Source organism: Prunus persica, chromosome G2, assembly GCF_000346465.2.
Source record: "Prunus persica cultivar Lovell chromosome G2, Prunus_persica_NCBIv2, whole genome shotgun sequence".
Taxonomy (NCBI): domain Eukaryota; kingdom Viridiplantae; phylum Streptophyta; class Magnoliopsida; order Rosales; family Rosaceae; genus Prunus; species Prunus persica.
Window position 1 is genome coordinate 9,398,870 of NC_034010.1, and position 24,963 is coordinate 9,423,832.

At 43.4% G+C, this 24,963-nt stretch overlaps 2 protein-coding genes across 2 annotated transcripts; one reads left to right on the top strand and one right to left on the bottom strand.

Annotated features, from left to right (window-relative positions):
* On the top strand, positions 9,834–10,346 carry LOC109947293. Its single transcript, XM_020557226.1, has one exon. The coding sequence runs from the start codon at positions 9,834–9,836 to the stop codon at positions 10,344–10,346; it is 513 nt and encodes a 170-aa protein (XP_020412815.1).
* On the bottom strand, positions 21,896–22,933 carry LOC109947294 (protein NYNRIN-like). Its single transcript, XM_020557227.1, has one exon. It carries the CDS (start codon positions 22,931–22,933, stop codon positions 21,896–21,898), a length of 1,038 nt encoding a protein of 345 aa, XP_020412816.1.

Genomic DNA, 24,963 nt, shown 5'->3' on the forward strand with positions numbered 1-24,963 from the left:
TATTTCTGAAATCAATGCATGTATCTAATTATACATTTGAAAACAGTTTAAAACTATCACCTAGGTGTACCCTTATTTCCGTCAATTCCTTGCATCACCATGGGTGACACATACTCGCAGGTCTCAGTGACACGAGATCAGTCCGAGCCGCAACTCGCAGGATATAGGAGACCGTAGTTCACCTGATCCGCATTACTCGCTCCACACGAGTTCGAGTACCAAGGAACTCGTGGGGCAACTGTCAAGCATGCTGACTAAACCGAAGGCAACAAATATAATCCGAAGGCAACATTTAATATCTGGGTACAAGGTGGTTTAAGAAAATATAAAGTTTCTGAAGCAAAACTGTTGAATAATTAACTTTCTGTAACCTTTAAAATTCTGCTGCCATTTATCTGATAATTAATGAGAATATCTTTTTCTATATTCTTTCAAGGAGATTTCATTCGGCAGCATGCAACATAAAATATTTAACAGAATAAAACAGCTTATAACTGAAGCTGAACTGCTTAAATTCATTTATAAAAACAAAGAGTCCACTCATTGAAAGTCCGAGCTCGCTGGACCTCTTGAAAGTCCCTCCTGCAGGTCAACTGGTGTCCGGGTGCCTGATTCAATGACCATAATATTCTATTAATACAATATAGCATTAAAGTAAAAACCCTACCCCCGGCTCCTAAAAGTACGTGCATCAATTTAAAGTTATCCCTATGCCCATAAAAGCTTCCCTTCCACGTGGGATAGTTTAGCGGTATCTTGGGACTCAAATAGCGTTAAAGTCCAAAAATTCAATCCGGGACCCCACAGGTCCATGACCTCACAATATGATCCGGAAGCCGCTAGAAGGTCCAATACATCTAGGACACATGTCCCGAGGGTATTGGTGTCGATCGGACGGTCGGATTAATCACGATCGTGTAATCGCATAATTTCTAAACCCTAGCCCTAGGGTTCGCGATTTCGGAGTATCCGGGACTCGGATTCACGATCCGTCGAATCCTACACGTTTCTGAAATTGTCTAGAGTACCATATCTAAAACTGGTTACGATCCAACGGCTCAACAGTATTGAACCCGATAATCGCACAATATAGAAAATCCGTTCGAGGCTCAAACGGTATCCAAATTGAGATCTGCGAATTCCTATGCGCTCGTGACAACCTAAGGATCGCATCAGGACACAGTGCCACTGCATCACCCTAGCCCACGCGCCGGCAGCGCTGGGTGTCCAAAGCGATTACGCATCGCCGGAAAATCTCAAAACCATGGCTCCAAACTCCTACCCTAGGTATAACACCATATTTGAAACCACTTTTGTTCTTGGACCTACCCCAAAAACTGACCGGAAGTGGCCGAACACGGAGGCCAAAAATCGGTCGAATTCCAATTTGAAAACTGAGCTAGCTATGGTCAAAATCGATGCAAACCTACCCAACCATCAGCTAGAGCATGGAAAATAGGTAGAAATCCATACCTTACTCAACAAATTTGGAGGAGAATTGAAGGAGAACGAACGGTTGCAAAACTATGCAAAACCGGCTCGTTTTTGGACGGAATCCGGCGAAAACAGCAACGGCTGGCAGCAGAGAGTGGTCGGGGCTTGAAGACGGAACCGAGCTAGTTCTGTTGGCACCGACGGCAGGGGCAGAGGTGGTCAGTGGCGGGAGTTCTGGCGCTTGGAAGGTGACGGTTGGAGGAAATGTCGACGGGAGGGAGAGAGAGAGAGAGAGAGAAAGAGAGAAATGAGGTTTTAAAAAAAAAATCTGATTTTTCCTAATTACCATTTTGCCCCTCATGACATTTTAATCGTATTTTCTTCGTTAAACTTCCGATTCGAGTCCACTTCATGTCTATGAACTCATTTCGTCGTGCTCTACGCAACGATGTATGTAGAATTGTCAAATTCCTTTTCGGTCAAAAAGTTAACTTTTCATTAATAACTTATTCCAAGGGCAAAATTGTCTTTCCTCATAATAAATTACTAATTAAATATGAATTTTAGGTTTGAGTCATTACACTTACACACAACTCGTCCTTTGCAGGCAAATCGATGAAATCACAAACTTCATTCCAGCAAATTGATTTCAACTCATCATTCATAGCATAAATCTATTTAGTATAATCAATATATGTTTAACGACATGTGAAAATAAAATAAAAAACTTACTTAACACTCACAGTTAGATTCTTGTAGATATACCAAATAATCACTTAGAGTAGCAGATACCAACAGGCTTAATGTCTTGATATAATCTTAATGCTATTCTTTGTGGGTCTCTACTACACTTTCACTGGCGAAGTAGTCATAATGGAGTGATTAGTTATTCATTGTTGTTAAAACTGTTCACAACTATAGGAATAACAATTTCATTATAAAGTATGCATGCAAAAAATTTGCACACTAACTTTTCATAAAACCAATTTTCTTGGTTATCCACTCCCACTAATTTCACCATTTAAAATGAAACTGACGTTACTGATTTCAAAAATCTCATACCCTGGTTAGGATAATAAAATCTATACCATTGGTACTTTTCTAAGTAACCAATAAGGTTATCAGAAAACATTCTGAAGGTCCAATCCCTTCTCATGTGAACATTACATTCTTACTCCCACTAAGCAACCCAAAACATAATGGTGCCTTAAACTGGATTTCCTTACTTTCCGCAGTTCAAATAATTTCTTATTTGAAATTGCCTTAATAAGAACCCAATTAGCATAATAGTTGTAGTAAGAACATGTATCCATAATGGTATACGTAACGATAAATTACTTCACATACCCCTAACCAAAGGACAGAGCATTATAAGGTGAACACATGTTTTATAAATAATTTCAGTTACTACAACTATGGCATCTTTCTTGGCATATTTAAATTGTTTTCCTTAATACAATCCACTTACACACCAATAAGAGATCAATAAAATATAGGTTCAGAAGAACCTCATTCCTTATTGATCCCTTAGTTCTTTCTCTGAACACATTACCAGTCATTTATGCCATAAGAACATTAAATTTCAATTTGTCAAAAAGCAGTCACTTCTGAATCAATCATGCAAAGTATCAAAAACATTTAAAGAAAAATGTCATCATACTTTAATTTCGTAAATCATTAATAGAACACCATAATTAACAAAATAGGCATTCTTTAAGAGACTGAAACAGTCATCACCAAACTTTAAAGGATAAAATATTATTGCTAAGTTCCAAACAAAATTCCAACTAGATTTGAAACGGTAAGAACATAATATGCTTTCAATAAATCTAAATCATGGCCATTAAATTAAATATATAATTCCCAAAAGTGAAATCAAAAGCAACTTTGCATTGAACTATTAGAAACATGAATTTTAGTACATAATTTGATCCATCAAGCATCATAAGAAAATTCATCTAAACAATTGATTCGAAACACATAAAAGAGGAAGACTTGTCTTTCTTTTCGAATCGTATTGTGTAAATGCTTCGCCTTCTTCATAAGTGAAATTGATTTATATTCTTCATCCAAAGGACTTCATTTTGCCGCTAAATTAGTCTGCTCAATAATGCACTCATTCATGCTTCACATACCATCAAATTTCATGATGGTAAGGTCAGCCAATATTGTCCATGTAATGGACTAGCAATTCTCAAAAATTCTTTAGCATTATTCACATTAATGGAGGATAGCCTTAATTTATATTGCAATGTCTATTTATTCGCATAAACATAAAGCTCAATATGTTTGATCTTCTATAGTCTTTATGGGAAGTCTTTAATCCTCAGTGCTTTACCATAATAGCAATGAGTTTCTCATTTTGAAATGCCTAATCAAGACCCAGAACACTTTGGTGATACTGGACTTGTTCAAAACAAAATGAGAAATTAAATCTAAACTAGATCAAACCTGAGAATGAAGCGAACCTAAAAGTGACATTGCAATATAATTTGTAATATGCTCACAATACTAATGCTTAGAGTAATAAACACGTACAAACATATATAAGACTTGTATAGTTTGAACATCAATTGATGTATCATCATAACTCTCCTTTGGGATAAATTATGACAGTACCAATAATTAACAATTACGATGCATTTATTTTACATTATTGGTAAATGTATATTCCTAGTTAGAAAGGCTTTGATATCTTTGAATATCCAAAACAAATCTAAATAAGACATATACAAGTTACCTCATTTATATCATCAATCATATGAATAGTGGATCCACCTTTGGGTGATCCATATATCTTATGAATGATGAAAATCAATATACTCATGACGTTCGAACCTTGAAAACATTATAAGGTTCAACCTTATTTATATGCATCCTTAAATCACAAGTAATTGATTAATTATCATTTAATTTGATATTCAAGGAACATTCTAGCTTGTCCACTTTGGTGACTAACAAACCATTCATAATATGAACATCAAATTAAATTAACAAATGTATTAGTTAATCAATCACATAAGATTAACTAATACACTTTAATGATTAATCGATCATTAGATTAATTAATTTGATATTCAAGGAACGTTCTAGCTTGGCCACTTTGGTGACTAACAAACTATTCATAATATGAATGTCAAATTAAATTAACAGCTGTAATAGTTAATCGATTACATAAGATCAATTAATACACTTTAATGGTTAACCGATCATTAGATTAACCGATAAATATATGACCTTTTAACACAGTAGTGGGTAATAGACCTTTAGATTGCCTCGCTTCATAAGACAATGTACAGTGACAATGAAATACAATTAGTGTACATTTATTTATTAATTTTACATAACTCTAATTTACTGTACATGTCTACACCAGGATCATTCCATGAGTTCATAAGTGGTCATACATTTAATACATCATCCTATTACAAATTTCATTTTATATAATTGCAATTCTTAATTTGGTGTAAACATCATGCAATTTTCCCAAAATTAATATTGCATAAAAGGGAACATTAGGCATCCAAATCAATTATGCAAAACTGATTGATATGTAACCAAAAGCACTTACTCCGAGACATAATATGTCTCAATATCATCGCATATACAAATATATTTTATATCTCTCTAATGCAATTAAAATACATAATTGCTGGCACATCCATATGATTGCACGTAGAACTTCTTCACCAAAACAAATTCCTATTTTTATTTATTTATCCATTCTATGAATAGAGAAGCATGTTAAAACGACTTCATGGATACAGCACCAGAACCAGAAGGAAATAATATTCATAAGATTGACCATTCATACTGCTAACTAAATGAAAGTAATCCTTCTTGGTTTAATAGTACATATTTCATACGGCACAACCAGTACATACATATATATGATTCAAATAAGTATAAATCAAATCGTAAAATTCATAATGGAAAATCATGAAATTTCTTAACCATGCTCTTATACCACATGTAAACTTAATATTGGGTAATACCATAAGAACCCAATCCATGACCCAAGATCTTGAACTTCATGATTTTCACAATAGCATTAGGCGGAAATTCAATTAGACTTAAATTACATACATACCTTGAATGATTAGTCTTCTACCATATCAAGATATTTGTCTTGAGCGATCCGTAGGCGAGCCGTCAGTGTGGAGAAAATAGATTTCTCTCTCTAGGCAGAGAGAGGACCCGTTTCCTAGTGAAGCCCATAATCAATTACCACCCATTACGGTAATAATAGGAAACTACTTCTCTTTATTTGACCAATATAATTATTCTGAATAATATTTATTAAACCAATTAAACAATTTATTTACCACATAGGTCACTTCATGTGGGCCACACAGAATATTTATAAAATATTCTTACAACAAGTGCCAAACAAGATTAAGTTCTTTATCTAGTGGGCTTGCTCAAATGTGTTACCAATAGCTCTTAATTTGTTCTAGAGACATGTGCTGCAATCCCCTTTATGTGGAAGATGTGGGGAAAAAGGAGAATATTCACTTCATGAAATATGGAGTTGTAAAAAGATCAAGCAATTCCGGGGTTGTTCAGTTTTTGGAGCTAGCGTGGTGGCAAGTGAAGGCTCCTTTGCTGATTGTTTGATATGATAGCTAAGAATTTCTCTGTTTTGGCTTTAGAACAATTTGCATGCTTGTGCTGGAAAGCTTGGGAGCTGTGAAATGACTGGATACATGGGAAATCTGTGTGTAAATTGGCAGAAGCGGTGGAAGGGACCTTTAAAATGCTAGGGAGATATAAGGAGTGTAATGCCCGTGTGAAACGACCAAAGGAACCCAAACATATTCGATGGATAAAACACTATTACCCGTTGTTAGTCCTTAATGTTGATGGAGCGGTGAGCACGGAAGGAAGCCAAAGAATAGTGGGAGATGCCAATGAAATCATAATGGCGACTTTCTTTTTGGATTTGCAAGAGAAGGACTGCTGGGACTGGATGTCTTAGAGACTCTGCTAGTGGCTGCCATAGTGGGTTGTTTGGAGTTGCTCTCATGGGGCAATCACTAACTCATCCTTGCTTCTGACTCCATGGAATTGGTGCCTATGCTATCGACTCAAGGTGACTCGTGGAGTAATGTGGGCAATGTAGTCGCCGACCTCCGTCGTAGGTGCTGTGAATGTCATCTATCGACCATGACAGGGGCAATGTTGTTGCTCATGAATTGGCTCAATTTGGTTTGCGACATGGGTAGTTTTTTGTTTGAGATGATGCTGCGCGGACGTGGTTATCGGCCTTCTTAGCAAAAGATTGGGAGGGAATGAGCTTTTAGTTTTTGTGGGTAGGGGGGAGCTGTGGTACTCTTTTTCCTTGACCGGATTTTTCTTCCTTCGGGGTTTTTTAAGGCAAGGTTTTAACGAGGCCACTATTTTGCTCCTCCATTTTTTATTTTCCCATTTTTGGATTTTATTTTGATAAATAAAAAATGAAGTGTTTTTATGATTAAAAAAAATACATATTAAATGGAACCAAATAACACATATTGTCAAAATGAAAATATGACATTTGCAGTTTGAGTCCGTTAAAATTTATTGGCATCACCTAAATAAGCTTCCCAAATACAAAATGTCAAAATATAAATAATTAACTTTATGATGCATATTAGCTGTAAAAACAAGAACAATGGAATTAGGGTCATATTGTTCGCAAAATGGTGAATTTCATTTTTTTTTCTTTTTTTTTTGGAGACAAATCATGCAAAAAATTATAGGGCTAAGGATTTTACCCTTAGTATGCGTATTGGTGTTGGAACACTCTTTGACAGTAGCTACAAATGTGGAAGACCTCTAACAATGTATGAAATTGTATAACTTTATTTACTTTTCAGTTAACATACCACATAGGTGTAATATTATTTTTTCCCATAGAAAAGCTCTAGAGGCTACAGCCCAGTGGAGCCCACTATGTGGTTCCGCCCATGTTCATTGTGATTGTGGGAACCAAATTCAACCTGAACCCTAGGTCAAATAATTAGGCCAATTAATTTGGGAATTATTTGACCTAGTTGGGAATCACCTAACTTAATTGGGAATTACCTAATCAAATTGGGAGTTACTTGAATTAATTAGGAAATTACCTAATTCAAGTTGGATGTATTTGATCCTCGCCTTAATTAGGGATTCGGTTAAATCCATAATCCCTAAATACACCAACCTCACCAACCACACCAACCTCACCAAGTACACCAACCACACCAACCTCACCAAGTACACCAACCCCACCAACCTCTCCAAGGCCACTATAAATACTTGGCTGCACACAAGGATGAGGTACGTCAGAACTACTACTAAAATCTTTGTAGAGATCTTCCTTCGTAGACCCCAGCTACCTCCTCTCTCTCTCTCTCTCTTTTACATAAGGCTCCGACCGCCTGGTTTATATTATTAACATATCTCCGTACCCTATTAGCTATTGTTTTCTATACGCTTCAATTGAACTAATTTAGGCATCGGAGGGCCTTTGGCTAACCCCCCCCGGGTGTGGTCCTCTTATTTGTTCTATTTTGCAGGGAGAAAGAGGCGGCGAAGAAGAAAGGGGAATCTTTCCAATCAAATATTCTCGTGGGGAAATTTGCTCCCACAAATTGGTGCTTTCATGGAGAGCACGGGTTATACTCAACGCGTGCTCAAGGAATCCGTTTCTCCTATTTTCCAATCAACCAAAGCCATTCCACCCACGATCCCGCGATCGACATGGTGGCGCCATCACCTCTCACCACCGGGCCACCTACCAGACTTCCAGCTAAGACCACTACACCAACCACCGCCACCGAATATGGTGGAACCTCCCATCAAGGCGGGCTCGTTACCACCGCCGACTTAGGCCCGGTCTTAGAGCAACTTCAAGCATTTCTTCCATTGCTTCCATGCTCTACACACTTCTCTCCTCCCGATCCACGAAGTCAAGTAGACCTTAGTTTGAGAGTTGGCCAACTAGCTCAGAGAATGGACGACCAAAGCAGTCTGATATGGCAGCTCCTCAACCAAATAAGCTTAGTTCAAAACCTTGGCCTTGGACAACTAGGCGAAGAGAGAAGGATGGACGAACGCAACGGAAGGCAGCACGACGGGTACCAAGCAGGTCGAGCAGGAGTAAGCAGACAAGGCAAGGGACAATAACATGATCGGCCTGCCGACATGTCGCAAGCATCCGCAAGCCACACTCAGAGCAGATGAAGTCACCCATCCAGGTTGAGCTTGAGGAACGACTTGCGCTAGAGGCTGGGTTCATGACCTGACATCCACGCCCGCCTGGGCCCGCAAGGAAATGTACATCAAAGGCTAGGTCCCCAGGGAGGTCAGCTAAACAACCATCGCAACGAGGATCATGAAGAAAGACGCTTAGCTATCCACTCGCAGAGGAGCATTCACGAAAGGCAAGGCCCTAGGGAGGTCAACTAGATAACCCTCACAATAAGGATCATGAAGAAAGGCGCTCCACTGCTCACTCTCAAAGAGTTGACTCTCACCAACAAGTTACAGAGAATTGTTCACAAACACAGTCCACTAACGCTCCACCTTGGCAGCATAGGCGAGAAGGTCAACCATCGGAGGACAATGAGGAAGTCAGTCAATATCGTGGAGGTCGCCAAAGTAGCCAACAAGCAATGTGTGCAGAAGACGTTGAGAAGCTCGTGAATGACCGACTTCGAGACTTAAAGACCGGAGAAAACTTCGAGGATTCACTACATAAGGAAGTGGACCAGGTGAACTCTACGCCTTTCACCCAAGATATCGAGTAGGCTGCTCACCCGAAGCGATTCTCGACACCCTCGTTCACACACTTCAAAGGGGATTCCGATCCCGAGAGCCACTTAAAACATTTCAAAAGTGTTATGATCCTCCACTAGGCTGATGACGCGCTGATGTGTAAGGTATTTGCAATGACCTTGCGAGGAGCAGCCTAAGACTGGTTCCACACCCTACCATCCGGGTCGATCAGCAGCTTCAAGGAGCTGGCTTACGTTTTCACTAAAGAATACACCTCTTACCAGACAATCAAGAAGAACCCTGACCACTTGTACAACCTGCGCAAGAAGTCCGACGAATCCCTTCGAGATTACATCAAGAGATTCAAGGCAGAAAAGGCCAACATTGTAGGATGTGACAACCGAATTGCTTCCTCTACTTTCAAGAAAGGCCTTCCAGCTGAGCATGACTTGTACCGCGAGTTGACTATCACTCCCAGCCAGACTCTGGCAGAGGTTTAGGCAACTGCGGAATGCTACGGGCTCTGGGATGACGATCGAATCGCCGCAAAGAAGTCTACAAAGCAGGAAGATCAGCTGACTAAGCGGCCAGGCCAAAGAAGCGACAAATTTAACAACAGGAACAAAGACAAGTGCAGGTCGCACCCACAAGGGGATGCTATGGCAGGAGAGAACTACACCAAGTTCACCATCCCCATACATCAAATCTTAGCCCAAGTGAAAGACAAACCTTGGGTAAGAAGACCGCCACCCTTGAAAGGAGATCCAAACAAGAGGGATACTAGCAAATACTGTGCCTTTCATGGGACGCACGGACACACGATGAACAACTGCTTTACCTGGAAAGCGCACCTTGAAGAACTCGTGAGAGGAGGTCACTGCATGGAATTCATTGCAAAGCAGGCCATCCGATGGATTGAGGATCGTGACACCGCCAAGGAGCCACCTCAGAAGGTCATAAGGATTAACACAATCCTAGCTGATTCCGAGGAATCTGGGCTGACCAGCAAGAAAAATAAGAGAAAGATCAAACCGACCACTGTGATCTCCCAAGTCTCAATCGACCTTCCATCGACAGAAGACGATCCTATGATCGGCTTCCAAAAGAAAGATCTGATCGGCCTCAACATGCCACATAATGATGCTCTTGTTGTCAGCATTCAAATTGCCTAGGCCATGGTCGACCGAATCCACGCAGACGAGGGCAGTGTGGCCAATATCCTGTAGCTGACGGTCATCCAGCAGATGGGCTTGGAGACAAAGATCACCAAATCAGCCAGATCGCTGACCGGCTTTAATGGTGCAACAACGGTTACCGTGGGCACGATAGACCTCGACGTCTACTCCCCACATGTAATCAGCTAGCAAACATTCATGGTCATTAATGAGGTCTCACCTTACAACGGCATTCTGGGCAGACCATGGATCGGCAAGATCAACGCCATTCTTGGAGGCGGTGTAGGCCAAATCAGCAGCAATCAAGCAATAGTGAGGAAATGCTCTGCCTAGGGGCGGAAGAAAAGCAAACAAGCGCAGTTCCTCCTTGTGAGCCAAACAATCTGAAAGAGGTCGAACAACCGAATCTTGCTATCTTATAGCAATCAAAGCGTCAAGACCAAGCTGAGGAAATCTGTCTAGAGGTCTCTCCTAAAGAAGGATGGAAACCTGAAGAGGATGTCGAGTTAATACCCTTGGATCCTGACCCGCTAGACAGAAAAGCGCGTATCGGCTTGCGCCTAAGCCCAGACAAGAAGGTGGAGCTTACCACCTTCCTCCAGAGTAACAAAGATATGTTCGCATGGTCGCCGTCAGACATGCCTAGCATCGACCCTAACATCATCTGCCACCGACTCCACGTTAACCCAGCCTGTAACCAGTGGCGCAGAAGAGACGTAACTTCGTACCCGAGCGAGTCATTATCATCGAAGCCGAGATTGACAAACTCCTAACTATCGGCTTAATCGAAGAGGTCTCATACTCCGAGTGGCTTGCCAACATTGTTCTGGTGGCAAAACAAGAAAAGGGCAAATGGAGAGTCTGTGTTGATTACACTGATCTCAACAAAGCATGCCCTAAAGACAACTTCCCATTGCCGAGAATCGATAAACTCGTGGATTCCATTTCTGGCAATCAGTTGCTCAGCTTCATAGACACCTACTCTGGCTATAACCAAATCCTAATGAACGAGGACGACAAGGCGAAAACTTCTTTCATCATCGAGAGAGGGACCTATTACTACAAGGTCATGCCCTTTGGGTTGAAAGACCCTGGAGCAACCTACCAAAGGCTCGTGAATAAAATCTTCAAGGAGCAGATCGGCAAAACAATGGAGGTCTACGTGGACGACATGCTGGTCAAGGTCCCAAAGCGTGCAGATCACATCAAAAACCTCACTGAGGCATTCAGCTTGCTCCGCCAATATCGCATGAAGTTGAATCCAAGTAAAATGCACTTTTGGTGTATCCTCCGGCCGATTCCTGGGATACCTAGTCACACAACGACGTATCGAGGCACACCAACGACAAATCAAAGCCATTCTCGAGATGAAGTCGCCTTACACAGTGAAGGAAATACAAAGTCTACGGGCAGAGCAGCAGCCCTCAACCGATTCCTCTCGAGATCTACCGACAAGTGCAGACCCTTCTTCAAAGCTTTGAAGAAAGGACAAAGAGACAAATGGGATGAGGAGTGCGAAGTAGCTTTCCAGAATCTGAAGGCTTACCTCACTTCACCTCCTCTACTCTCAAAACCAGTTCCCGGTGAAGATTTATTCGTGTACCTAGTAGTGTCCAACTTAGCCGTCAGCTCAGCTCTTATCCGAGAAGAACTAGGGGCCCAAAATCCGGTATTCTACACTTCAAAAGCTCTCCTCGATACAGAGACTCGCTACCCGAAATTGGAGAAGCTCATTTTGGCTCTTGTAGTTTCCGCGAGAAAGCTGCGACCCTACTACCAAGCTCATAGAGTCATCGTCATGACCAACTTTCCCGAAGAGATCAATCATACACAGCCCTGACACTTCTCAGCGACTCATGAAGTGGGCTATAGAGCTAAGCCAGTATGACCTCCTTTACCGGCCAAAAATTGCAATAAAAGCCCAGGCTTTAGTAGACTTCTAGCAGAATTCACCCTATCAGCCGAAGAAGAGAAGGTGGTCGACAAAAAGAAAGAAAGTTCGAAAGCAGAAGGAACCTCCGCTGAACCTAGCCAACTTAGAGACATGTGGTAATTGCGCGTAGACGGAGCGTCGAACCAAAATGGAGCTAGAGCAGGTGTCGTCATCACCACCTCGGATGGAACCTTTTCGAACAACGAGGCAGAATATGAGGCATTGCTCGCTGGCCTGTGCTTGGTAAAGGGATTCGCGATCAAGAAGCTAGCCATCTACTCAGATTCCCAGTTAATCATGAACCAAGCCTCAGGTGAATATATGGTGAAGCACCCAAGGATGATCTTGTACCTTGATGAAGTCCAAGAGCTATTGAAGGCGTTTCCTACCTTCACCATCCAACAAGTACCCCGGGCAGAGAACGCGCATGCAGACGTACTGCCCAGCCTAGGGTCAATGCTGGATACCCAATTTAGACGCTCCATCCCGTTCGAACACCTTGACAGACCAAGCATTGAAGAAATACAGCCGATCAACACAATGCAGATTGACGAGGACCTTAGCTGGCAAGACCCCGTCATTGACTACGTAATGAATGGAACCCTGACGACAGACAAGTCCGAAGCTAGAAAGATCCAGCAGAAGGCCGCAAGATACTACATGCATAGCAACAATCTCATTCGCAGATCATACTCCGACCCTCATCTCACCTACATAAAGTACCCTAAAACACTTGAGGTCCTCTGCAAAATTCATGACGGTGAGTGTGACAACCACTTTGGGGGCAGATCGGTCGCCCAGAAGGCTCTAAACATAGGCTACTTCTGGCCTACCATGCGTCACGACTCCGCTGAATGTGTCAAGAAGTGTGATCGTTGCCAGCGATACAAGCCGATCCCTAACCTGCCTGCAGAAGTTTACCATCTGCAAAACAGTCCATAGCCATTCATGCAATAGGCCATTGACCTAGTGGGTCCCTTGCCACCGACGCCTACCAAGAAGGACATGATGATCGTCGCCACCGACTACTTTACTAAATGGATTGAGGCCGAAGCTCTATCCTCTACTAAAGAAGCTAATGTAGAAAAATTCATTTGAAGAAACATCACCTGCCGGTTTGGCTGCCCACAGTCGCTGGTTCCCGACAATGGCTCACAGTTCATTGGCAAGCAGATCACCGCAAAATAGTCGCCTATAAAGAGCGTCCTAAGGGAGACACAGGGCGACGACCAGAAGCATCATTCGGGAGACACAGCCCTCTAAGAAGCGTCATAAGGGAGACACAGGGATGCCAGGAATTTCCTAAGGGAGGTATCCAGGTTTCTATCTTATCTCTAAGGGGAGCAGGATCGTCATATAGTTGCTCATAAGGAACATCCTAAGGGAGACGCAGGGCGACGACCAGAAGCGTCCGTTTGGAGACACAGCCCGCTAAAAAGCGTCCTAAGGGAGACGCAGGGTGCGCCAGGAATTTCCCGAAAAAGGGTCTCCATGCTTTATGAGGGACGTATCTAGGTTCCTATCGCTTTTCTAAGGGAGGCAGGATAGTCATACAGTTAACCATAAGGAGCGTCCTAAGGGAGACGCAGGGTGCGCCAGAAATTTCCCAAAAGAAGGTCTCCATGCTTTCTGAGGAAGGTATCCAGGTTCCTATCCATTTCCTAAGGGAGGCAGGATAGTCAAACAGTTGCCAATAAGGAGTGTCCTAAGGGTGACGAGGGTGACGACCAAGGCATCCTACAGGATGCGCATAACACGCCCGGAGTCCCTCAAGAGGGACCGTGGCACTCGCCAACTTCCTAAGGGGAACCATCCTATGGGATATGCAGAGAACGCCCGGAGTCCCTTAAGGGGGACCCTGGCATCTATATATTTCCTAAGAGAGACACATCGTCAAGACACCGGCTGGTTACTTAAGCAGTTCACAAGACAATAGGCAAATTGGAGTTGAAAAAATAACTGAAATTCGCTAAGCAAGCTGACCAACGAGCCAATTTCAACACAAAGAAGATGGTCAAACAAGACCAATTATCCTAAACGAGAAAGCAGACTACAAAATCTGAAAAGAAATAAAGAAGTCTTCATCTACTTCGAGACGCAGCAGGAAATCCTTGATCTACAGCCTCTTCGGCATCCCCTTGATCAGCCAAGTTCTCAGCAGCTTCACCTGCCTGATCCGCGATGTGTGTCACTACCTCATCTGCTGCATCCTCCTCTACTTCATCCTCTTCAACTACCGCCTCTTCGACCGTCTTCTCTTTAGCTCCTTCCATGTTCACAATATTAATATGCTCACTATGCATAGGAAGCAAGTCAGAAGAGAGCATCCCGATGTCTCCATCTTTAATGGCATGGAAAGCATCATTTTCATTTGAGCAGTCCAAGTAGCCCACTTGTATGCATTCATGCATTCTTGCGCTCAAGACAGAAGTAAGCATCTGTTCGACTAACCAAGTCAGCAACAGAAGAGGGGGCAACAACAGATGAGTTTCAGATAGTTTCAACAGCAAGAACTACTCCATTTTGAAGCAGATGAAATGTTGCTTCCCTTCATTTTTACTAGGGAAGACTTGAGACTATCTCAAGATCACTAACCTGATGGATATGATCAACCAGCTTGAAGAAAGAAAACGGACTTGACAGAAAGTTCGTCTTGAGCAGATCAGACACAATTGCATCCCCTACAGAGCTAGACTTGTCCACCTTGGGATCAGCCGCCGACGTTGCAGAAGAGCCTGCGTGTACCAACTTCGCAGAAGAATACCTGCATCTATTTGCCTCTCAGCAGGTGAGCTAGATCGTGCACGGGCTATTCTACGGAGCAGATTATGGTTTTCAAACTTGTCAGCAGGAGGCTTGAGTAGAACATCCCGAGCACTGCGTGTACCACCAACGTTCCTGCTATCAGCAGAAACAAGATGTTTGACCCCAGTAGATGACGATGGAACAGACCCCACTTGAGTCTTCTCAGCATAAGGGAGCTTTGGATTCTTCCTCAATGGATACACATTCTTAGCCTACGAAGAAGTAGCTTCATCTCTTGAAGACTTGGCAACAACCTTTTTTTTTTTAGGGGGGTTTCGGCAGAACACTCCTCCTACCCAGTCGACAGATCATTAGAGTCTAGACTATTCTGCTTCCATTTCTCAACATCCTAGACAAGGGGCAAACCACCGACTTCCTCCTGATACCCGCTTAACTGATGCGGCTCGCAACGCATGAGGCCAAGCAAGCTCCAGCCTAGACCTACGACAATAGGGAGCAGCTGGTCCACCTGCGCGCACCTGCTCCACCACGGCTGCCGCTCACTGCCAGCCATTGCCATGACGACAACCAGCCAGGCTTCCCCCAACTAGCCTTCGCCTCAAAAAAATAAGAAAAGGCGAAGAAAAAGTAACATACGTGCTCGACTTACCTTGGGATGCACGACGACTCCTCTCTTCGACAAGCAGTACAAATTCTCCAAGATCTCTCTCAAGCTAGAAAATAGAAAAGTTAAGTTTGCGATGTGAAGAAGAGTGAAGAGAAGCCCTGCATTTACGCAGGTTGGCATCCGAGGTCAAGAAGGAATCGCAAGCCCATTCCTACTGAGAACCCAACTCCAAGAACAGTCAAAAGCTCACTCCAATTGGGAACCCAATCTGGAAAAGGAGTCCAACTCACTGAAGAAAGCTCAGTTACAGCTGAACAGCCAAACAAATAATTTACATCTCCTACACGCCACCATACGCCATATAGAGAGCTGGGGGGCATTTATGGGAACCAAATTAAACCTGAACCCTAGGTCAAATAATTAGGCCAATAAATTTGGGAATTATTTGACCTAATTGGAATTTACCTAACCTAATTGGGAATTACCTAACCAAATTGGGAATTACCTAATGAAATTGGGAATTATTTTCGTGTTTACTCCTGAGATGGAGGGGCGAAGTTCCCCACTGGCTTGGAGACCATTTGTTGGTCGACAAGTCAGCTTTCTTTGGTGTGTGAGCGTGCCACTGCTAGCAATGTAAATCCTAGCAGACTTCTTTTTAGAGTGGATAACTTGCGCCTCAAGTTACTGACTTCTAAAACAAATGATTGTGAATTTGGGTGAGGAATATCTCCCAAGTAAGTTCTTTTCTTGCCTCAGACTGGTGAGGACTTTCATAATTTATCTCAGTATCAAATGGCTGTTCTGGCCAGAAATATTCGATAGAAGTTGGGCTGTTTTAGGCAGAACTGCCTTTTACAAAACAATAAATATGCATATCGACGCTAGGAAGGTTAAAAGATGGCCGGAACTCCGTTTCTGCTTGGATGGAAGGCTCTGGTTTGGGCTGGACTGGACGCGCCTGGGCTGGTCCGTACTGCTTCGTGACTTCAGATGCTAGGCTGAGCTATAAATCGATACCAAAGTTCGATTTTGGCAGAGCTTTATGTTTACTTCACGCTTCGTGAGGCCTTTGAGTGGGCAGAACTGCAGCTTCTTCAGTTTGAAGGGGCAGAAGTGGCTGTTCTCGAGGGTTTGGTGGGCTAGGGATTGCATTACGAGCGTTGTTCTCCTTGAGCAGGACTCTTCATAAGTTCGCTGAGGTCTCCACGTTTGTGAAAACTCAAACTCTGCATGCCTTGGCTTTTGCTGAACCAAATTTGTAACGAGAGAGATTTTGTTTTAGAAGACTTATTTTCTAAGTCTGAACTTTGGAATTCTGATCTAAAGCTGGTTTCTCTTGGAATCCAAGTGAGCTTTTGGTTGTTTTCTTGTTGTTGTTTTTTTGATTGATTGATGAATTGAGTGTCCTTTCCTTCCTTGCCTACTTCTGCTTTTATAAGAGACCCTCTTGGAGAGGTGGTTGTTTTTAAATTTTAATAATGGGCGGTAAAAAGATCTCCTATAATGTAAAGTAAAAGGGATTTTTATCAATCATGGCAGATAGGCTCTCAGTAGTCACCTCCTAAAGCAGTCTCTTCTCTGGTTTCCTGGGTGGCAGCTTTCTATTTCAACCAACGCCACCGTCTGTGTGGGCTAAATTTTATGGCGGTTGGTTTTCTTTTGTATTTTCTGAACAACTCCCTGTTTCCCGTTCTAACTTAGAAAGCGTGACCCGTGAATTCCTTGGAAGATGGTGTGTTGATTTGCAGCAAAATCTCGAACACAGATGGGTTTTGATCTTCTGTTGGCAGTGTTTCAGAGATGTCCCTCTCATATTTTAAACTTAGTTGGAATTGCTGACTTTTCAAAGCTGAGGTAGTCACGTGGGTGTATTTTTAATCCCTTGGGTTTGAACCCAACAAAAATTATGGGCTAATCCTTGAAGCCCAAATGACAGTTTCCACGTTGGTCTTTCTTGGGCTGGGGGCTTTGTTTTCGACATCCTGGCGTGAAGCCCAATCTATCTGGATCCTAATTTTGTTATCCTCAAGTTTTTTGGGCTGGGCAAGTAATTTGACCATGGGCCTGTCTTTTGAACTTTGGCGTGCCAAATTTAAGCCCAAACAATGCCCCCTAATTCTGAATCGTTTTGGAACTGGAACGGTTTCAGACTTAATGCTTCTGCCATTAATTTACGCGCCAGTCTTTTCCGTTTTTTAGCCCACGTCTGCCACCACGAACTAGAGTTCGTGGGAAAACAGCTAGTTTATTAGCTAGTTACTAGCTAATAATCATCAGGTGCTGTCCCATCTTCCTCTTCCCACGTTTTCGAGCCTCTCTTTAAAAGAAATTCAAATCCATCGCTTCTAAAAAACCTAATCCTTCCGACTCTGTTCTTTCGAGTTTTCTTCGGGATTTCCATTGTTTCCTTCGGACCTCCCTTTTCTTTCACTTTCTCTCTGCTTCTTTCCTTGAATCAGAAATGTCTTCTCCAAGGTCTCGTGCTCAGTCTTCTTCAGTTTCAGTTCCTCCCGATTACATTACTTGGACCGGGATTGATGCTCATGCGATAGAAGTCAAGAGCAAGCTTCATCCCTTTGCCCAAAAGAATCTGGACGAGAATGTCCTTCATTTGTTCGAGAACACCCTGGTGCTAGGGCCTCACTGGTTTGGTCCTGTTCCGGCTGAGATGGCAGATTTGCTGAAAAAGGACGCCGAGGCTCCTTTGTGTTTTGAGAGTAGTTCTGCCCTGGCTTCTTATTCTTGGGTTAGCAAGAATTTGAGCCGGTCTTTCCCGTCCAGCGAGGTGAGGAACAGTCCGGTCAAATGGGCAGACTGGATTGACAGACTTCTCCCGAGATATGGGGGTCACTGGAGGAGAGCCGGGATTTATGATGCCATTCTCCTGTCCAAGTAGTCAATTAACAGAGATGAGAACCTGCTTGCCGTTGCTTTGTGCTTCTGGAATTCTGCCAGCAACACATTTGATTTCCGTGTGGGTCCTATGGCGCCAACCCTGCTGGATATGGCCCAGATCTTTGGGTTCATGCCCTATGGTAGGCCTGTTGATGCTGTTGGAGATTATCACAGGCGAAAAAACCAAGAGAAAGTGGCCACTCCTTTCACTATCTCTTCAGCCATGATCAACCAGAACTGCTCTTTCTCCAATTATCTAAAGAAATTCAGTGCTGAGAAGGACAAGGATCAGCAACACATGTTGTTCCTTCTGTATTGGCTGAATCGGTTCGTTTTCCTCAATCGGTCTTTTACAGTTCTGCTTGAGTACAGACATTTGGCAGAAGCACTTCACAATCACACTGATGTGGGGCTTGGGCCTACAGTTCTCGCTCACCTTTTCAAGAATCTGCACACTGCCACCCTGGAGAATCCACTGAACCTGTCAGCCCCTGGCGCATTCTGGATGATCCAGATCTGGCTGCAGGTCTATTTTCCAGAGCTAAGGCTCCCAGACATAGTTCTGCCTGAAGACCAAGTCCTGGCCCTTCCTCTGATATCGGCAGAAGTGCCCAAGCGTTCTATTGAGGAGTACTTGATGCTCTTCAGGCATTGTACAAAAAGGTCAGCAGCTCAGTGGCAAGTGGTGATCAGAAGGACCTATCCCTGGTTCCAGACCGAATTTCGGTTGTTCGAGAAGGAGCCAGAAGACGAGGCTGCCAGAACAGACTTCAGGAGGAAATTTCTGAGCATCACTCTGCCCAGAGATCTACCCACGGTGGGGGCAAACCCCCAAATTATCATCTGGGGGCAGAAGTCTATCATCCCAACTTCTGTGCAAGGCAGCTTGGTTGTCCTCAGCTCATTCCGCTGAAATCATATCGGAGTTGCAATCGGGCCTCCTCTTGGAGGGATGCAGATGATCTGGAGGTGCACAAGGATGCCCGGTGTGCAGTGAACAAAATCAACAACAGCACGGATGCCCTCTATCCCTCATGGGAGCTGAATTCCTGCAGTTCCGCTGATTTTGACGCTTGGTGGAAAGCCAGATTCCAAGGTCTGCCTGCTTCTGTTACTGCCCTCAAGGTGCTTTTTGATGGTTGGGAAAACTGGCTCATTTTTGCGGATGGGGGCGCCAAAACGCACATGCTCCAGACCATCAAAGACATCAATGCACAAATCATAGAAGGTAGATTTCTGATTCTGTCTGGGATTGGTTCTGTCTTGATGATCGATTTCTAATGTCTATTCTGCCTATATCAGATCCTTCTCTGACAAACAACGTAGGTGGGCAATCTGTTCAGGCTGGAGAAGTGATTGGTAAGCTTCTTTTTCATTTGTTTCTTCTGTCTTTTCCTGCTGAATTAGTTTCTAATTTCTAACTTCTTGGTGCAGTCTCTTCTGTTATTGCCGCCGGGGACTTGGAGCTTCCTTCTGCAGATGAAGAAGATGAGGTCCAGGTGGAACAAACCCCTGCCGAGGCCGCTCTTTCTGGCAGAAGAAAAAGAAAAGGACCTGCCCCTCCTCCGGACAATACCACGCGGCCTGGCATTTCAGGTAAGCTCGTGATGTTCTACCTATTCCTTTCAAATTTATTCTGACTTGCCTTCTTTTCCCTAATCTTTGATTTTGTTCTGTCCAGCTGAAAGTCCTTCCCTTCCTCCTACTAAGTTGAAAAAATCTAAAAAGAGGAGTGAAGTGGAGTATGTTGCCATAGAAGAAACCGCAGCAGTCCCCACCACTACTTCTGGGACGGATGAAGAGCTGCGAGAGGCTTTTGAGGAGGTGGAGCAGGAAAAAGAGCTGGCAGAGTTGGAAGGAATGCCTCAGGAAGAAGCAACAATGGTGGAAGGAGAGGTGAGTTTTATTCCTGTGATTTGTATCAGTTCCCCTCTTTCCCCATTCCTTCTGTTCTGACCCCTGTTTTGTAGGAGGAGATCCCTGCTGAGGTGATTGTAGAAAGCATTGCCTTGGCGCAGAAACAACAAGGGGGTCCAAGGGTTGAGCTGACTAGCTCAGAACTGGCCTTATTTGAGGATGCCGAGGCAGAGCACTCTACTGCCGCTCCAGTGGCTGAGGATCAGGCGGAGCGGTCTGCATCAGAGCCTGTGGATCAGGCAGAACTGTCTGTTGTAGTTTCGGAGGCTGAGGTGGAAACAACTGCCGCTGTTCCTGTGGTCGTGGTAATTCTCCTCCTTACCTGTCCATATTTTCCTGCAATTCTGCTTTCTTCTTCATTTTTAACTATTGTATCCTTTCCAAGTAGAAGTGCCTAAAGCTGTTGGCGTCCTGGCAGCGGTGACCAGCCCCCTGAAGCCTCCCATTGTTGCTGTAAGCTTTCATAACTTTTAGGCCCCTTATTTTCCACTTTCTGCCTGGTCTTAACTTATGCTTCTTCTGCAGATGCCTATTCATTCCTTTCCAGGATCATCTGCCACGGCTTCTTTTGCTGATCCAGAACTGGAAGAGTTTGAAGCCATGGATCTGGATGCTCAATTGGATAGATTGGAGAAACTCAGCTCTCCTCCAGGCAGGGCAAAATCTAGGGCAGTGGAGGAGGCCATGGAGAGGTTGAAAATCTGGCAGTCCACTGAGCTGGAGTTTGACCAAGACAAGGAAGCCTTTGATCAGCTGATGAAGGACTTGGACCTGCTACACAGACAGAACATGGCTCCAAAGCCTATTTTTGAGATGGGCCTAAGCTTGGCCAGAGATGTGCTCAACTTGCATGATCATTATGAGGATCTTAGGCCCACCTTCAAGACTTCTGAGTTCTGCAAGGCCACCCATGAAGCCAACCTGGCTGATTTTGCAAAGCAGAAAGCAGAACTAGATCAGATGGTGGCAGGATACAAGGAAGCCAGGGCTACCGCAGACAAGCTGGAGAGGCAAATTGAAGAGCTCCAAAAACAGCTGGCAGAGTGCAGGGAGGTGCAGCCAAGGCTACTTTCCTTGTTCAAAGCATGGTTGCAGCTTCCAGGCCAGCCTTGGAAATCGCAGAAGCTTCAATTCCCCAGGGGGTGCTGCTCCAGAAAGAACTCTTTGTCAAGAAGGCGAACCTGCAGGAAACCCTTAGGAAACTAGGATTTTAGTTTTTTTTTTATTTTTTTATTTTTTGAATAATTTGCCGCGAAGGTGGCTATTTTTATATAAGCTTGTTCATTTGTTGCCCTTAAATAGCATTTCACTGCTTTTCATTTACTCTTGATGCAATAAACGGATAAAGTATTGAAAGCAAAAACAAAATAACTTTAAAGCAAAAATAGATCCAAACAAAATTCTTTCCAAGAAACAGAAAAGGGGTCAGTCTTGTTCCTCTTCTATCCCGGGATCTGTCTGTACAGCCTGCGAATCCCACATGGTTGGATAAAATTTTTTTAACCATTTACCATTGATTGGGGCAGTATGAATAACTCCATCTCGGTCCTGCAACCTGTATGCCCCCATTCCGAGGATCTGGTTAATTACAAAAGGGCCTTCCCATGTAGGTGACCATTTCCCATATCCAGCTATGTGTGCTCCAAGGGGCAGAATTGCCTTCCAGACTATCTCTCCCTCTTCAAAACTCTTGTTTCTGACTCTTTTGTTGTAGGCCCTCGACACAGCCTGTTTTCCTGCTAAGAGTTTGTTGAGGGTGTCAATCCTGCTTGCATCCAATTCTTCCAATTCCAGCAACATGGCTTGAGAGTAGTCCTCCCCAGTGAGACCGTGTTGGTGAGTAATTCTAAGAGACTGGACTGCTATCTCCATGGGAAGAATTGCATCATGGCCGTAGGTTAGAGCATAGGGGGTCATGCCAGTTGCTTCTCTTTTCGAAGTTCTGTATGCCCACAAAGTCTCTGATAACTTCTCATGCCACTGCTTTGGATTCTTTTCCAGCATCTTTCTGATGATATTGATAATCACCTTGTTACTTGATTCTGCCTGTCTATTAGCTTGAGCATAGTAAGGAGTAGATTGAAGCAGCTTGAACTTGAATGTTTCTGCCATATCTAGCATATCCCTAGATATGAAAGAAGAACCCCTATCCGTTGTGATTGATTCTGGAATGCCAAACCTTTGTATGATCTGTTCTTCTATAAAGGTGATGATCTCTTGAGATATTGTGGTTTTTACTGGCCTGGCCTCTACCCACTTGGTGAAATAGTCTGTGGCAACAATAATAAAACAGTGCTGCTGGCTGCTGGCTGGATAGATTTTGCCAATGAGATCCATTGCCCATCCCCTAAAAGGCCATGGTTTTACCACTGGATTCATGGGAACCGAAGGAGCCTGCTGGATCGGGCCATGCCTTTGACAGGCCTCACATCCCTTGGAATAGTTGATGCAATCCTTCATCATGGTTGGCCAGAAGTAGCTATACCTTCTGATTAACCAGCACATCTTTCTTCCCCCTTGGTGAGCTCCATAGATCCCCTCATGGGTTTCTCCCATGACTTTCATATATTCTGTCTTCCCGAGGCACCTTAATAGCACCTCATCCTTACTTTTTCGGACCAAATCTTCATTCCACATGAGGTAGTTTGTAGCCATGATTCTGACTCTTTTCTTAGAGGGCAGAGTGGGATATCTTAAGTAAGTCATGATAGGCTCCCTCCAATCATCTTCAGTGATTAAGGCAGAATTGACTTCCATCTCCATCCCTCTAGTCAAAACAGATGGTAGACTTTTCCTTCCTATCTTGATGATCCTTTGGACGCAGTCTTCGGGCATTTGTATGCCTGATGCCACCTGAGCCAGTTCATTGGCTGCAAAGTTTTCCTCCCTTGGGATGTGTTCCCAAGTAGCTTCTCTAAATTCTGTCAGCAGATTTCTAGCTGCTACTAGATATACAGCCAGAGAAGGATTTAGACACTTGTATTCTCCAGCAATCTGTTTTAGGACAAGCATGGAATCTCCCAAGATCTCCACGGATTGGATTCCTAATTCTACCAACATCTCGAGCCCTATAATCAAAGCTTCATACTCGGCCCTGTTGTTGGTGCACTGGAAATCTAACTGGAAGGAATAGCAATATCTGACCCCTAATGGTTCTTCCAGAACAATCCCGGCTCCTGAAGCCTTATCTGTCTTTGATCCTTCAAAATATAATTTCCAAGGTGTGAGATGAATCGAATAGATTGGATTGTTAAGGCAAACATGAGCTCTAGTTAGCAGATCTGCATTTGCTATGTCCAAAGAATCCATGTTTTCAATTTCCTCTCCTGGGTGATCTGCTAAGAAGTCTGCCACAGCTTGCCCTTTGACAGCTTTCTGGGGGACATACCTGAAGGTGAATTCTGTCAAAGCCAAAGTCCATTTCCCAATTCTGCCCCTCAGCATTGGTCTTGTTAGCATGTATTTGATTAAGTCTGTCTTGGCAATGATGTAGATAGTATGTGGCAGCATGTAGTGCCTGAGTTTTACAGCAGTGAAATATAAGGCCAGGCAAAGCCTTTCTATTGCGGAATACCTTCTTTCCACTTCTGTTAATGTTCTGCTTAGATAGTAGACTGCTTGTTCCTTTCCTTCTTTGTTATCTTGAACTAGCAGACTTCCAATGGATACTTCTGATGCAGATACATAGAGCTTGAGTGGTCTGCCTCTTTTTGGCGAGGACAAAACTGGTGGATTTGAGAGGTAATGCTTTATTTCCTGGAAAGCCTGCTGGTGCTGTTCTTCCCATTTGAATGTTTGTTCCTGCTTCAGCCTTAACAGGGAAGAAAAAGGTTGGATTTTTCCCGCAGAATTAGATATGAATCTCCTTAGAAAATTGATTTTTCCTAGGAGACTCTGAAGTTCCTTCTTGTTCCGAGGTGGTAGGGCTTCTATGATGGATTTTGCTTTATTTCTGTCAACCTCTATACCTCTCTGGTGGACCAAGAATCCTAAGAAATTTCCTGCTTGGACTTCAAAAACACATTTTTTGGGGTTCATCTTTAGTTTGTGCTGCCTCATTCTTAGGAATGCCTTTCTCAGGCTTGCTACGTGCTTTCCTTTCTCGGGGGATTTAATCACTACGTCATCTATGTATACTTCCAAGGAATGTCTTATCATATCATGAAAAATGGAATTCATTGCCCTTTGGTAGGTGGCCCCCGCATTTCTCAAACCGAAGGGCATTACAGTATATTCGAAAGCACCTATATGTCCTGGGCTCATGAAGGCTGTCTTGTGGATGTCTTGTTCTGCCATCATAATCTGGTTATAACCTGCATTGCCATCCATGAAAGATAGCATCTGGTTATGAGCAGCTCTATCCACTAGCATGTCTGCCATTGGCATAGGATATTCGTCTTTGGGAGATGCCTCATTCAGATTTCTGTAATCCACGCAGATTCTAACTGCCCCTGTTTTTCTTTTGAGAACAGGTACAATATTTGCTAACCAAT